A 17,115-nucleotide genomic window follows, 5' to 3' on the forward strand; every position below is an offset into this window, starting at 1 on the left:
GGCATGAGCTCTGCTCCGGAGGCGGGCCTAGCCTGGGAGGCCCAGGACTGAAGGAGAGAAGAGAGGAGTGGGAGCTGGAAGGCTCCAGGAACCGAAGGGACCCTACGGCTACGGGCCGTGCAGAAGGCCACCCGTACTCCCGCTGCTACCAGGAGGTAGAGGGGTCAGGCCAGATAAGGGGAACCGGTCCCTCAACTAGCGGAGAAACAGCAAGGCTCAACTAGAAACCGGAGGCTGCTGCATTTCATGTACTGCAGGCCAAAGTCCACACCAGTCTCACTAAGAAGGTAGCCACATAGGACCCAGGGGACGGAACACACGTCACCCGCCAAGGCCCGAGGATACCGGATAGAAGTGTCACTGGGTGTGAGGTGCAGGGAGAAGGCCAGAGAAAGGACACACAGAAGGGGGTCCTGCTAAGTACTCCGGAGCTATCTGGGGGTGGACTGAGCCCCTCACTGAGTATGCACAGCACGACGGGGGAGATTGCTCTGGTACCTGTAATCTGGACTACAACAACTGTGAGTAATATCTTGAGACGGCATCACACGAACTCTGTGCTCATTACTGACTCCCTGCACTACAACCACCATCATCCACCCACACTGCCCTGAAGCTACACTCTTCCTGTGGTGAGTAATAATACCGTTGCTGCAAAACCACAAGCTTCAGAGGACTGTTCCACAGCGGCGGCCCCTTTGGCCACACTCCACAGGTGGCGTAGTCAGACATTATAAAATCCATATATACAAATTACCCTTGGATTGACCGCCCTGGGTCACGGACTGGGTCACCGCCACAGTGACTACAACCCCCAGTGTCTACCGGCCCGACTCAGGGTACCCCATGGCCCAGGGGGCGCGTGAACTTCATAGGTCCCTGATCTGAGACCACTCCTGCAGCGTGATTTGCCCCACCTCTGGATCTCGTTGGCCCAGGCTATACGTCAGAACGTATTGCACCAGGGCTTGTCGGTGCTGCCACAGTCGCTGCAACATGTGCAGAGTTGAATTCCACCATGTCGGCACATCGCATTTCAGCCGGTGAACTGGCAGGCCCAACGACTTCTGTAGAGATGTAAGTCGTTGAACTGCGGGATGCGAACGGCAGAAGTGAGCACACAGCGACCGTGCCCTCTGCAGAAGGCCATCTAGTCCGGGATAGTGGGCTAAAAATTGCTGGACAACCAGGTTCAACACGTGAGCCATACAAGGCACGTGTGTGACATTGCCCCGGCGAAGTGCCGCACCCAGGTTTGCAGCATTGTCGCACATGGCCTTCCCTGGTTGCAGGTCCAGTGGAGACAACCTTTCATGAAACTGGGTCTCCAGAGCTGACCACAACTCCTCAGCTGTGTGACTCACATTTCCCAGACATTTCAAAGTAAACACTGATGCCGTTGAGCCCTGCTGCCAGCATAGTAAGGAGGTGTGCAGGATTCCTTCTGCGCAGTTAGAAAGCAGGTGGCATTACCAGACAGGCTTTGAGTGCAGGTGGAGGACCGAGAGGAGGTTGAGGAGGCAGAAGCAGTGGAGGAACTTCGAGATAAAGAGGATTGACGCACAACTCGTGGGGACGGTAAGACTTGGACAGCAGCCCCTTGTCCTGCTGTCACCATAGTTACCCAGTGCCCAGTCAGCGACATGTAACGCCCCTGTCCATGCCTTCTCGTCCAAGTGTCTGTGGTGAAGTGCACCCTGTCACACACAGGGTTTCTCAAAGAAGCGGTGATGTTGTGTGCGACATGCTAGTGGAGCGCAGGCACACCTTTCTTTGAGAAGTAGTGCCGACTGGGCATCTGGTACTGGGGCACTGTGACGGACATAAGGTCTTGAAAATCCTCTGTGTCCTCCAGGTGGAAAAGCAGCATTTCTGTAGCCAACAGCTTGCAGATGGTGAAATTCAACCTCTTAGCTTTCTCATGGCTAGGAGGAAATGGTCTTTTACTTTTCCACATCTGAGGGACCGAGGGCTGGCTGTTGTGCTTAGACGGTGTTGAGTAGGGTGTCCCCGGCAAACTGCCTGTCTGTGAGGAAGATGCAGGCGGACATGTTAGGTTGCCTTGATCCAAAGGTGGTGCTCTCGATGTCGGAGAGCGCTCAACACTAGCAGGTGTTTCCACTTCCCAATGAACTGACGACCTGCCAATCACACTGGCTGTTGCGGGTAAAGAGGTGGCAGGTCTGCGTCCAAAAACATGTGTGACTGCTGTCCCCCCAGTCACAAAGGATGAAGAGGCTGCGGATGCACAAGATGGGGCAGACGGTGGTTGGCCCAGCCGGCTAGGCCGCATTGTAGCACAGTGAGCTTCCCACTGCAACTTATGCTTCATATCCATGTGACGGTACATGCATGAAGTACTCAAACTATGGATTTTTTGGCCTCTACTTAGCTTTTGCTGACAAATATTACAGATAACACGAGTTGGGTCATCCTTATCGATCTGAATAAATGCCCAGGCTATGCAAGGCTTAGAGCCCATGTGACCTGAAGAGCCACTACGACTTGTGGTCAGAGGCAGAGTTGTGGTTGAGGATGCAGTTGTTGACGTGCTTCCAGTACTCCGTCTCTGTTCAGGAAGGCGCAACCTAACCTCGTCGTCAATAGCATCTGTGATGCCCCGCTGCGCTTGGTATTACAGATCCTAGAAGAGTGCATTGATGGAATCCTCCACAAGAGGCCCCCATAAACATTCACACATCTCCACCTTCCACCTCAGACCAGCAGAGGGAGCCCGTTAGGGATATAAATAGGGAAGGTGGAGCTAGGCAGTTCAGTTCCTCTGAAGAGTTCCTGCAGTAGAGAAGCCTAAGAGAGGTCAGTCTGCAGTTAATAGTTCAGCAGTGGAGCACGAGGCTCCTGCTTGCTAGATTCAGGGAGCCCAGATAGAGCTTAAGGTGTGCCGGTGCCGTAAGATCAGTGAAGCGCGGCAAGCTGCCGTTAGTGTGTATAGCCTAGTGAGGGCCCGAGTAGGCCGAAGGAGAGTGGCGAGTTAGTACATAAGGGGCAGAGGAGCTTAACCAGCTCACCCCGAAGCATTTACCGGACACAGGATCCGAGCTTACCGGTATCTCTATGACCCAGTAAGGCATAACCGGAATCCCTGGAGAACTACAAGTCCCAGGATCGCTAAGGTGCTGATATGTAACAGAGCCAGGAGACGCTTAGGCCCCGCATACTGGGAGCGTGAACTCCAAGAGAAGGCCCTACCACAAGGTCAGCCAGCGCAGGACAGAGACAAAGTTAGGCCTAGCTCCAGGCAGGTCAGAAACTTACTACGCAGAGGCAAGAAACAGGAGGCCCTACACCCGCTCATTGGGGAGGATCCTGATATGCACCCTTCACCCTACAGTGCTCCGGGATGTGCCTGAATTTCCACCAGTAAAAGGTACTGAAGTGACTACAGTGTCCGTTCCCGTTCTTGCTCTGATCCAGCTGGGTCTCGCCTGTCCTGCATTCCCCCTGCATACGCTGCCCTGAGACCTAGCTCCACCTGTGGGGAGCTATACCATCGAGCTGCCTTATCACCGGCCTCAGTGGACTTCTGCAGCGCTGGTGCTTGTCACCAGATACCACAGGTGGCGTCATGAACTCTTATAAAATTAACAATTATCCACCCTTTTAAAGAGAGACCCCAGGGTACGGGCCAGGGAGCCGACCACCGCGACATCCCCAAGGCCAGGCAAATGCCCGGATACCGAGTCATCCCCATCCCCAGGGCTAGTCACATCCTCCTCCACCTCCTCTGCTGACCTCATCGACTAGCTGACTGTGGGTTGACAGTAAGTGGGATCGCCAACCTCGTCATCATCACCCTGTGTGTTATCACACCCGTCGTCCTCAGAGCCAACCTCTTCCTGCCCTGACCGAAAAGTCAAGTTGTCGCTCCAATCAGGTATTTGAGTCTCATCATCGTCTTCATCATTGTCTTCACCAACAGGAGTTACAGTTTGGGAACAAGGGTCTACATTATGCTCAGAACCTTCTTCATCTGGTCCTGGATCCGACTTATAAAGATTCTGGGCATCAGATCAGATCATTTCCTCATCTGGATTAACAGAAGCTCTGGAGCAGACCTCCATTTCCCAGGCTATAGTATGAGTAAACAGCTGTGCAAACTCAACCATCTGTGTTACCCCATACTCAGACGGGCAGCTGGAGACTTGGGAGCTGTGAGGAAGCAAGTGCGATTGGGGTGACACCTCTGAGGACTGGAGTATTTGTGATGTTGAAATTGAGGTGATGGAGAGCCCACTTGAAGGAGCACTTGATATCCGTTGAAGCACCTGCTGTTTTTGTGCCTCATCTAGAATTTGTAGCGATGGGCGTGTCCGTAAGAATAGGATCGTATCACATTGTCCACGAAAAGAAGTCGACATCTTAGTTTGGCTGGAAGATGGTCTTTCTTCTGCAGATGTTACTCCCCCCCCCCCACCGGCGGACAGGCACCAGTATTGGGATAGGGGGGCTGGCCGTCAGGGTCCACCGTGGCTTTGGCACAAACCCGGCGACACAGAGGTGGCACGGGCAGGAACGGACTGGCCGTGTCGGCTTCTCACTTTTTGGATTTTAGAAGGGCATGACATGCCTATATCTGTGTCTCCCCCTCCTTTTACTCCTCCACCTCTTTTCTTTTCGCATGACTATATGTACTTGTCACTTTTCCATGTGTTAGTTGTGTCTTCTGAGCAGTTTGTCAGCTTTTGGACACCTTTGAAGGTGTTTTCTATGTGTTGCTATGTGTTTTTGTTTGCCTGCCATTGGTTTTAACGGTGTTCGAAGGTGTTCGACGAACACACGGGTGTTCGACGAACCGAACCGAACTCGAACACTACGGGGGTGGCTCAACACTAGTACTGACATGTGGTCTGTGGTCCACCTGCAGAACCACTCCTTTGAGTGTGTCTTGATAATTGCCAATAATTTCCATTATAATTTGATTCCTCTGGCAAACAACACTTAATACTTGGTGGCAAAACCCTTGTTGGCAAGCACAGCAGTCAGATGTTTTTTGTAGTTGATGATGAGGTTTACGCACATGTCAGGAAGAATTTTGGTCCACTCCTCTTTGCAGATCATCTCTAAATCATTAAGATTTTGAGTCTTTCACTTGGCAACTCCTAGCTTTAAATCCCTCCATAAGTTTTCTATGGGATTAAGGTCTGGAGACTGGCTAGGCCACTCCATGACCTTAATGTCCTTCTTTTTGAGCCACTCCTTTGTTGCCTTGGCTGTATTGTGTTGGGTCATTGTCTTGCTGCAAGACCCAGCCATGACCCATTTTTAATGTCCTGGCGGAGGGAAGGAGGTTGTCACTCTAGATTTTACGGTACATGGTTCCATCCATTCTCCCATTCATGCGGTTAAGTAGTCATGTGCCATTAGCAGAGAAACATACACAAAACATAATGTTTCCACCTAAATGCTTGACAGTGGGGACGGTGTTCTTTGGGTCATAAGCAGCATTTCTCTTCCTCCAAACACGGCGAGTTGAGTTAATGCCAAAAAGCTCAATTTTTGTCTCATTTGACCACAGCACCTTCTCCCAATAACTCATAGAATCATCATTCAGTGTATTGTCCGCTGGCTCCACTTCTTCCCCCCTTCCTCTCACTATTGGGGTTCCTAAGTGTTCAGCCCTTGGCCCTCTTCTCTCTCTACACAGCCCCAATTGGACAGACCATCAGCAAATTTGGCTTTCAGTATCATCTTTATGCTGATGACACACAACTATACACCTCTTCCCCTGACCTTACCCCCACTGTACTACAGAACACCTGTGACTGTCTGGCCGCAGTTTCCAACATTATGTCAGCCCTTTATCTGAAACTCAAACTTTCCAAAACTGAACAACTTCTGCTCCCACCATCTACTCACCTCACTAAATCTGACATCTCCCTCTCCGTGTGTGGCACCACAATAATGGCGAGCCAGCAGGCGCGCTGTCTGGGCATTGTGTTTGACACCAATCTTTCCTTCACTTTCCATATACAATCTCTTGCCCGCTCTTGTCGCTTGCACCTGAAGAACATCTCTAGAATCCGCCCCTTTCTCTCCTTGGAAACAACAAAACCCCTCACTGTTGCCCTGATCCACTCCCGCCTTGAATACTGTAACTCTCTATTAATTGGCCTCCCACTCACTTGACTTTCCCTTCTCCAGTTCACCCTTAAAGATTGTTTATATAGTTGAAGATTCTTCAACTATATAAACAATAAGAAACTAAAAAATTATAGTGTTGGCCCCCTTAAAAATGTTCACACCAGGCGTTTTTTCAGTGATTGGCTTAATTCAGCCCTTCAACCTCTAGTACAAAAAAAAAAACCAGGTTATTTAAAGGATTCCCGTGATATTTTGGGACATTTCTCTGACAAAATATGGCAGAACATTTTTTCTAGGTTGTTTTGTGACATAGTATCACTCTATACTTCCATACCACATAAAAATGCAATGAAGGCACTGAAATTCAATCTCCCTCGCTACAGTGATTTTTCCCCAGACTTACAAGATTTTCTTTTACAGGTAAAGTTCCTCCTCATGACCCATAATTTTTTACATTTGATGGATCTTATTATCAGCAATGTAGGGGCGTATCAATGGGGGCAAAGTATTTCCTGTAACATACCTGGCGGCGTCCTTGCATGGTGGTCCATCTCCCACTGTGCAAGAGCGCGCACTTGATCTCCAGTCCAGAGTGTCTCTCTGGCTTCCCTCCATGCTGTCTGTTTGTGTCTGTTTCTGCTGATTAAGGGCGGCGCCCGATCACTTCCTGCTTTTTGTACCTGCTGTGGGTCACACCCCTTGTGCGTCCTCAGCCTATTGCTGTCTGTCACCTGGTATATAGCTCAGCTGCTCCAATCTATCCCTGCCTGAGCATTGTGTTTCATTCAGTGTGTGCTTGCACTCTGAAGGTGCCAGGTCCCGTTCTATGTTCTCTTGTCTGCCTATCCTGGAGGCTGTATTTCCAGGCCTGTCTGAACACGCTCCTAGCCTGTTCCTCCCGCCTTCTAGGGGCCGATTACCTAGACCTGTTCCTGTATCTTGTCTGTCCTGTCTGAACACGCTCCTAGCCTGTTCCTTCCGCCTTCTAGGGGCCGATTACCTAGACCCGTTCCTGTATCTTGTCTGTCCTGTCTGAACACGCTCCTAGCCTGTTCCTCTCGCCTTCTAGGGGCCTATTTCCTAGACCCGCTCCTGTATCTTGTCTGTCTTGTCTGAACACGCTCCTTGCCTGTTCGTCCCGCCTCTCTGGGGGCCGTATTCCCAGGCCCGCTCCTGTTTCCCGCTGCAGTGTCGGTCTCCTCCGTACACTCAGTTCCAATCTGAACTCTCTCCTATCCTTTACCTGTTTTGCCTCTATGTCCGTTCCCTTCCTTTTTCTGCAGAGTCTGAACTCGTACCTAACTCCTGCTTGTTGTCTCTGTACTCCCGTTTGTGAGTTTGTGGTCCACTCGCTACTTCACTGCAAGTACCCTGTGGGTATCTGGCTCTGCTTTTCTCTTCCTGTCTGTTCCGTGTGAACAGAGCCCTGTCCCCCCTGCTCTGCCTTGCTCACCGCTCCGGCGGTTCTAGCCTGCTCCTACTCCTTTGCTCATCGCTCCGGCGGTTCTAGCCTGCTCTGTCTCCTTTGCTTACCGCTCCGGTGGTTCTTGCCTGCTCTGACTCCTTCACTCGCTGCTCCGGCAGCCTTGCTCCGCTCTGACCCTTTTGCTCGCTGCTCCGGCAGCCTTGCTCCGCTCTGACCCTTTTGCTCGCTGCTCCGGCAGCCTTGCTCCGCTCTGACCCTTTTGCTCGCTGCTCCGGCAGCCTTGCTCCGCTCTGACCCTTTTGCTCGCTGCTCCGGCAGCCTTGCTCCGCTCTGACCCTTTTGCTCGCTGCTCCGGCAGCCTTGCTCCGCTCTGACCCTTTTGCTCGCTGCTCTGGCAGCCTTGCTCCGCTCTGACCCTTTTGCACACTGCTCCGGCAGTCTCGCTCCGCTCTTATCCTTTTGCTCACTGCTCCGGCAGTCTTGCTCTACTCTTGCTCACCGCTCCATGCGGTCTTGTCCTGCCCTGTTCTCGCTCACCTCTCTGGGCGGCCTCACTCTGCTGTGTTTGTCCGCCACATCTGTGGTTCTGTTCCTGAGTCCCAGTGTGTACTGGGTCCTATCCTGCCAGTGTCCCTACCTGCTAGTGCCTCCCTGTCTGCACTCTAGCTGTGCTTGCCTGTACCCCTCTGCCTGTATTGTTCCTGAGTCCCAGTGTGTACTGGGTCCTATCCCGCCTGCGTTCCTACCTGCTAGTGACTCCCTGTCTGCACTCTAGCTGTGCTTGCCTGTACCCCTCTGCCTGTATTGTTCCTGAGTCCCAGTGTGTACTGGGTCCTATCCCGCCTGCGTTCCTACCTGCTAGTGCCTCCCTGTCTGCACTCTCTGTGCTTGCCTGTACCCCCCTGCCTGCATACCCGCCTGCCTGCATACCAGTCGTGCCTGCCTATACCCACCAGTCTGTGTGCCAGCCTACCAGTCTGTTCCTGAATTCCCCTGTGTGGGTCAACAGCCGTGTCCGGGGTCTGTCCTGGAGTAGCACCTGGTCCCTCTGCTCGGTTCCTCCTTGGTGCACTGGCGTCATATGCCGTCGTGCGACCCTGGTCGGATCGGGTGAATACCTAGTTACGCCCCTCCAGGCATTCACTCTCCGGCACGGTCCAGTGGAATCACTCGCACACGCCGCTCTGCCCGGGCGTGTGCATTACATTTCCCATCGCTAGCCAATTTAGTTATGGCATACTGGGAATTAGAATACCTGTATTCCACTACGAATCCATTTTCTCATCACCTCGTATGGGGTGGCAGCTACATAGATGACCTGATATTCATATGGGGGGCTATGTTTCTGCCATACCGAGGTTTGTTGAGTACATTAATGATAATAATTATAACCTAAAATTTACTCATACATCACATGCCACGCAAATATCCTTTCTTGATTTACAAACATCAGTTATACCAGGTAAAATTATTTCTACCTCTACCTATGTCAAACCGATCACAGGAAATACCATACTACACGCAAAAAGTAGCCACCCGACACATACCGTTCAGGTTATTGCCATTGGGGAATTTAGCAGAATTAAAAGAAATTGCAAGAATCCTGATATCCTGGATAGGGAAATTAGAGAATCCCGTGATAAACTCCGTAAAAGAGGATATTCTGCATAGTCTTTAAACAGTGCGGCCAATATTATTCACTCAAAAAAATAATCTGAATTAATGTACAAAAAACAAATAAAGAACCAAACAGATAAATCTGTTTCATCAATTCAGTATAGTTCACAATTCAATAACAAAGTCAATAGTATCAAATCTAATGCCTATTTTATACCAAGATCCTATATTATTTTCTATCCTAGAGCCCGGCTGTAACATTGTCGCTAAAAACACAAGTACCATATAATATTACCAAGCTATTTCTTATCCCAAAGACCATCTGAAACATGGCGTTCCTGTAAGAGATTTTTTAAATGTAGTGGTAATCACTGCCGCACACATGCACACGCCTTGATCGCTCAAACTTTTCAAAACCATGATGGATCCTACAGATATACCATAAAGGATTTTATACATTGCAATTTCCAAGATGTGATATGAGGTATAAACTGCACAGTCTGTCATAAGTTATACATACAGTATGTAGGCAGCACTACACGCCGATTAAACATACGAATTTCGAAGCATACTATGGACATTATTAGTACTAACTCTGTTAGCTGCAAAATATCCAATGCGTCTTCCCACTTCATTATTCACCATCAAAGACAAATGGATGGCATGCAGGTTTTTGGTATAGAAAAAATAAAAAAAAACATTAAAAAAGGTGGAGATCACTGGCGACAATTGCATACAAAAGTAGCCTTCTGTATCTGTAACTTAGGCACATATGCTCCCAATGATCTGAATATACGCAAAGAGATTTTGTACCATCACTATTTGATTTCTTGATAGATATGTTTTTATTTAAAAAATTGTTTCTGTTTTTATTCATTCTAAGTCATTTTAAAATAATTAATCACACATTGTGTATATACCGTATATTTGGCGTATGTAGAGTTAACACAGTTCACTAAAAACGCTGCAAAGTCTGATGGCTATGTTCATACTAGGCATTTTTTCAGCGTCTTTTCACCACCCATTGGGGGGGGGGAATGCTGAATAAATGCAGAAAAAATTCAGAAATAAGTGAAATATTGTGCAAAAAACATGCAAAACATTGCTGGTACTATAAAACACAGCTGAAAATTTGCATAAAAAAACGCTGAAAAAAAAGCCTAGTGTGAACATAGCCTAAAAGTTCCTCATATGTTCAGCTCCACTATGGAGCTCTTACCTTCTACCTCGTCTTCACCTCCTTTTTGGTGCTCTAACACACATAGCCTGCACCCCTCTATCTCACACACCAAGCACCCACATATTTCACATAGTCTGCACACCTCTGACACACCCTGCACCCCCTTGCAACTCTCTCACACACCCTGCACTCCTCTGTCAGTCTGGACCCCTCTATTTCCCACAACCCATAGCCCAAAAAAGCCTGCACCCCTCTATCACATACACCCTGCACTCCCCATGTACCCCTGTTCCATCATTCATTTCCTCTCATAAGTTTCCCCGTCTCCTCCAGCTTCTGCTGCAGCTTCCAGACAGCAAAACTCTGTGGCGCCTTCCATGATTGTGACATCATCACAGGTCCTGTGCCATTCAAACACACTCAGATTGAGTCACAGTTACAGTGTAGCATCACTGGGGTCACTATTGGGCCCTCTTCTTCTTAACATATTTATTAATGAATTTGTAGGGGGTATACAGAGAAGAATTACAATATTTGCAGATGAAACTAAACTCTGCAGGGTAATCAACACAGAGGAAAATAATTTAATATTACAGAAGGATTTATCTAAGCTGAAGGCTTGGGTGAGAAATGACAATTGAAATTTCACATAGATAGATGCAGGGTTATGCACTTGAGCAAAGTAAATAAAATGTATAATTAAGTACTAAACTGTAAAATACTAGGTAAAAAGGTTGTTGAAAAAGACTTAGGTGTATGGGTGGATGGCAGACTCCACTTAGTTATCAGTGCCAGGCAGCTGCTGCCAAGGCAAAAAAAATAATGAGATGCATTAAAAGAGGCATAGATGTTCGTGACAATTATATAGTTGTGACTCAGTTACTGCAGAAAACGTTTCTAGTTTCATTGCAAAATATCCCCTGTATGTACGCCAGCCTATACAGCATACAAAATGAATGTCAATGTGAAAGCAAGTTATCAATCTAGTAATTGTGTTAAACGGTCATTTTTCAGATTCCACAATGTTTGGGGAGCCTCTAAGACTTGTGCTTTCATTCTGCTACTTGACCATGTCTTGCAGTCAGATAAAATCGCAAAGTATTTCATTTTTTAAAAATACAGGTGAGTAATATTTATATTCTTTTATCTGCACCAAAAAAATGACTGTCTTGATGGTAGAAGAAAATTTGTTGAAAAACAAAGGACATAGCAGTGAGATATAGAAAGCATTAGGAATTTTTAGAATAGGAGGTAGTTCTAGACAAAAAGTGAAAAGAGTAATGTGTGTAATTGAAAATTGGCCAATGTATGTAGGAGTCAACTTTTTACAACAAGCCTTCAAAGGATGTTTTTGGTGGAAGTCCAAACTGAGAAATGTTGGAAACAAAGCAACATGTCTATAAGCATTAGAGGTAATCTGCTGAGACTCAACTTTGAGTCGAATCTCCTAAATTTCAAAGGACCCAGTGAATACAAGAATTTGCAATTCCATTTGTGAACATGACAACTATTGAAGATTGCAGCAGCCAGAGAGTGGGCATAGGTGTGGAAGCTTGGGTTTCCCCATAATATCTCGCAGCTATCACATCACATGGCAATGCAAAGCTAATCTGGGGGTTCCTTTACAGCCACTATAAAAGATGAGAACTGATTAAGTAGTGCCATTTTAGGATTTTACAGACTAGTTAGGTTATGTGCCCACGATGCAGAAATGCTGCATATTTTTTCCGCTTCTCCCTGGCAGGAAAAACGCATGCAGATTTTACATGCGCTTTTCCCGCCAGGTAGAAGCATTTGTCAAGCGTTTTTGCATGCATTTCTGCATGCGGGTTATCAAGCACTTTTCCAAGCCATTTTATCATCTCTTGGAAAGTGCTTGACACCTTTGTCACACTATATAAATCCATGCAACTGGCATGGATTTATATAGTGTGACCAAGTAATAGTTAAAAAAACAAAAAAACAATAAAAATGGTAAAAGATAAAGATTATACTTACCTTCAGATGGCCCCCGGTATTTTCTCCGCTCCGTCTGGTCTGTTGTATTGGTCGCGGTGGTGGGAAAGGACCTGCGGTGACTTCATTGAGTCATGTGACAGGTCACACGACCGCCGACGTCAGCGGTCTCGTGACCTGTCACATGACTAAATGATGTCATGGCAGGTCCCTCACACCACTGTGACCCATACAACAGACCAGACGGAGTGAAGAAAATACCAAGGGCCATCGGAAGGTAAGTATAATCTTTATTTTTTATTTTAAATTCTTTTTTTAACAGGTTCTATGGTAACTGGGTCTGGAGGAGAGTCTCCTGTCCTCCACACCCGGGTACCATCCGCACATAGAATCGCATAATATCCGTATGTGCAAATGTGCTGACATGGATAATATGCGTTTCAATGCAAGTCAATGGCGACAATTACGCTGCGTGTCCGCAAAATTAATGGACATGCTGCGTATTTTTCTACAAAGATAATCTGTAGCGGAAATTTCCGCAGCATGTGCACAGCACACGCGGATTATCATTGGGGACCATGGGGCACGAATTACCAAGCGTTTTTTAAGCATTTTCGCTGTGGAAATTCCGCGGCAAAAACGCTTGAAAAACGCATAGTGGGCATGTAGCCTAATAGGAGGTCAGAGCATACAGCTCATAACACATCTAGAAAAAGGCCTAAATCATCTTGTAGTTACTATTGCAGCATTGAAGCACATTGAAAATTGCAGTGGTAGCTTCAGGCTGTGAATAATATAAAGATTCAAGTGTGAAATGCTGCAGTAAGAGCAAATTAATATCAAATTTTTTTTTAATTCTTCATACACTGCATACAAAGAGGCCAGTTTAATACCCCTCTGTCTTAATTATGTTTCTGAACAAAAAAATCCTTACACCAAGGCTAGTGTGTTAGAAAAAAGGTGTATCCACATGACGTCTCTTTCAAGTGGATACAGCCTGGAACCAGTCCTTCTGAAAAATCTCTAAACAAATGATGAAAAGAATGAACATATGCACAGCATTGTCAAAATGACTTGCGGAGTATATGTTTGATCTGTTGTAACCTCTTAACAGCTTCAGGCTTCAAAAGACCGGTCCATTCATCTGGCGGTTTGGAAGCCGCCATTATATTAGATATAAAATTAAAGAAAAAACTCCAATGTTAGAGCCGCCGTAAAAGACTTCTAGAAGGATGGGAGAAAAGACACTTTAGGGGAAAGCGTCTAAAAGACGCCATGTATATATACACAAGGTTTTTTTCCAGTCTTGTGAGATGTATTTTTTTTTTTAATAAGACTTTAAAAAAAATGTTTACTTCCAAAAATGTAAACACAAAGTATCCCACAAAATGTGTGTGAAGCCCAGCTGTGCTTGGTATCACAGATCCTAGAAGGGTGTATTGAAGGATTCCTCCACAAGAGGCCCCCATAACCATTCACACATCTTCACCTTCCACCTCAGACCACCAGAGGGAGCCCGTTAGGGAGATATATAAGGGAAGGTGGAGCCAGGCAGCAGTCAGTCTAGTGGTGGCTAGAATTGAGTCTATTCTGGTTTAGCAGTGAGTCCAGTGCAGTCTGAGAAGAGTTACCTCAGAGGACAAAAGCCTGTTCCAGCTCCTGCAATTGCTATCCTGCAGTGGAGCTTATCCAGATAAAGACTCGGGTGTTGCTCAGAAAGGTGAGCTTTAGGTGTGCCGGCACCATAAGATCGGTGAAGAGCGGCACGCTGCCGTTAGTGTGAGTAGCCTATTGAGGGTCCGAGTAGGCCGAAGGCAAAAGAGTAGAGAGTTAGTTCATAGGGGGGGGGGGCAGAGGAGCTTAACTAGCTCACCCCGAAGAAGAAGTAGTTACCGGACACTGGGTCCAAAGCTTGCCGGGATCTCCACGACCCAGTAAGATAAACTGGAATCCCTGGAGAACTACAGGTCCCAGGATCGGTAAAGTGCTGATACGTACCAGAGCCAGGAGACACATAGGCCCCGTAGGTCTGGAGCGTGCACTCCAAGAGAAGGCCCTACCACAAGGTCAGCCAGCGCAGGACAGAGACAAAGTTAGGCCTAGCTCCAGGCAGGTCAGAAACTTACTACGCAGAAGCCAGAAGCCAGAACCAGGGGGCCCAAAACCTGCTCATTGGGGAGGATCCGGACATACACCCTTCACCCTACAGTGCTCCGAGGAGTGCCTGAAATTCCACCAGTAAAAGGTATTGAAGGGACTATCGTGTCCATTCCTGTTCTTGTTCTGGCCTAGCGGAGTCTTTGTCCTGCATCCCCGTTCTTATACTGCCCTGAGGCCCAGCTCCACCTGTGGGGAGCTATACCATGAAGCTGCCTTATCATCAGCCTCAGTGGACTGCGCAGCGCTGGTGATCCTCACCAGAAGCCACAGGTGGCATCACGAACTCTTTTATAAACTTAACAAATCACCAACCCTTTTTAAAGGAGAGGCCCAGGGTACGGGCCCGGGAGCCGACCACCGCGACATCCCTAAAGGCCAGGCTAAAGGCCCGGGTACCGAGTTATCCCCATTCCTCTGGGCTAGTCATGTGCACTATAAAAAAATTAAAACATTTGTTTCTTTAGTTTCCTTCCGTGTTGTAATTATTATATATTACACCTGTACAGGCCAACCAAAAACAGAGGCCTCTGGAAGGTTCTGGTATTTGGGACGTAAACCTACCTACCTAGATTTACTTGATCTATCCGTTCTGGTAAAAGACCATCAGTGGTAATATTATTTCATTTAATATGTTAAGAAAGGCACATTTAAATTAACTTAATTCATTTTTTGGAGTGTTATATTGCACCGATCTGAACCACAAAGCATGTAATACTCTATAGATAATTAATTGAATCAAGAAAGATTTTTCAATGCTTTTTTGGATTGTTATATACCACTGGAATGTAACAAAGCACATAATACTATATGGATGACTTACTGAATCCAGAAATATTTTTCAACTCTTTTTTACATACCTCCATAATGTAACTATAACCGCAGTAAAGGGAATCTGTCACCCCCTTGGGACTTTTCAGACCGCTAATATGGGCATTCAGGTGATAGAAATGTGAATCTATACGTACCTATATGACCCATATTAGCGGTCTGGTTACTGTGTAATAGCTTTTTTATTAAATTATTTCTGCTAAGCTTCACTTTCCCTGGACGCCAAGAAATGCCCCCCTACTAGCCCTATTTCCATACTCCCCCCACCTCCCCTGCACGTCATAGGGCCCTGTAACGTTCAGTTCCCGGTTGGATCCCACTCCAGCACTGTTTCCTCTGTACAGATGGGGCTCTTTTCCCTGCAGTGTGTAGTGTTTTGCAGCAGGGAACTTGTGCGCAGGCGCTGGGAAGGAAGAGTGACTCACCGGCGCCTACGTGTGGCACCCCAGGGGTCTGGTTTCCACAGTAATGCAATGTTATGTCTGAGAGCAGGTGGGAGGTCTCTTGGTCAGGAATCCTATGCATGCCACACCTCCTGCCCAGTCCTGGGAGGGGAAGAACTTCCCCTAGATAAACCTGGGGCTGAGGCAGGGTTAGAGAGTTCAGAGGGAGAGTGCAGCCAGGAGGGCTGACAGGGAGCTGTGGCTCCGGCTGGGCCCAGCTCCTGGGCCATGCCAGAAGTAGAGAAGAGAAGCAGCATAGGAAGAAACAACAGGAGCTCTGTGGGAGCAGTGTCACAAGGAGTCAGGGGCTGGCAGCTGCAGAGCTCGCCCTGACTGAGAAGATTTCTTACCGGACCCGGAGTCCGAGGCTGTGGGGACTAACTCCTACCCAGCAGCAGAATCCGTCAGGCAGGGGATTTCAGGTCCTCTGGCCAAGAAACCCGAAGGCACGGTCACACGCATGGGACCAGCACCGCCGTCGTGGAGCGGAAGCTACTAGAAGGCCCCGAGTCACCGGCCATACGGGTGAGCACCACACGGTACACTCAGGGACGTGGGCTACTTATACCCGCCTCTAGCAAGGTAGCCAGAAGAGTATCGTTAGTTTGGGAGGCCTACAACTCCGCCTGGCCAGGGGAGATCCCATCTGCTCAAGGACTGACCAGGCCCCAACCGCTAGCCAGTACTCCGGGAGGGTCTATCTTTGTCACCAGTAAAGACCCTGAACTACACCGCATCGTCTCTGAGTGATTCCTGCTACCCCCATCATCCACGTCGGCTGCCCTGAGGCCATACCCCTCCCGTTGGGGGTTATACCATCTACGCTGCACTATCCTACCACCGGCCTCAGCGGTCTGCCCTGCAGCGGCAGCTCCATAGCTGCATTCAACGGGTGGCGTAGTCGTCCTACATCTACCGCTGATACAGCGCCACTTAGTCTGACTCCCTGGGCACGGACCGGGTCACCGCCACGAGACTACAAACCTCAACAGATCCGGCTCCGAGTAAGCTCCCGCCTGCGCAACGCAGCGCGACACAGGCCCAGGGGCGCATCATACGCACAAGTTCCCTGCTGCAAAACACTATACTGATGGCAGGGAGAAGAGCACCGTCCGTACAGAGGAAACGGTGGCGGCGCAGCATCCGGCCAGAAACTGCATGTCACAGGGCCCTGTGACGTGTAGGGGTGATGGGGTGAGTATGGAAATAGGGCTAGTAGGCGGGTATTTCTTGGCGTCTGGGGGACGCGAAGCTTAGCAGAAATAATTTAATAAAAAAGCTATTACACAGAAATCAGACCGCTATTATGGGCCATACAGGTACGTATAGATTCACATTTCTATTATCTGTATGCCCATATTAGCAGTCTATAAAGTCCCAGGGGGTGACAGATTCCCTTTAAA

General features: G+C 48.1%; 1 protein-coding gene across 7 annotated transcripts in view; it reads left to right on the forward strand.

Annotated features, from left to right (window-relative positions):
* The window catches only part of LOC141265403 (collagen alpha-2(VI) chain-like), a 704,763-nt gene that overhangs the window by 45,504 nt on the left and 642,144 nt on the right, over positions 1–17,115 (forward strand). For all 7 annotated transcript variants that reach the window (XM_073678446.1, XM_073678444.1, XM_073678445.1 and 4 more), the window contains exon 2: positions 11,340–11,447. In XM_073678446.1, coding sequence (XP_073534547.1) covers positions 11,348–11,447 — 100 coding nt within the window. In that variant the 5' untranslated portion in view covers positions 11,340–11,347. The remainder of the gene's footprint in view (positions 1–11,339; positions 11,448–17,115) is intronic.

Source organism: Phyllobates terribilis, unplaced genomic scaffold (genome assembly GCF_046119375.1).
Source record: "Phyllobates terribilis strain yellow unplaced genomic scaffold, ASM4611937v1 Scaffold_4__5_contigs__length_816908805, whole genome shotgun sequence".
Classification (NCBI taxonomy): Eukaryota; Metazoa; Chordata; class Amphibia; order Anura; family Dendrobatidae; genus Phyllobates; species Phyllobates terribilis.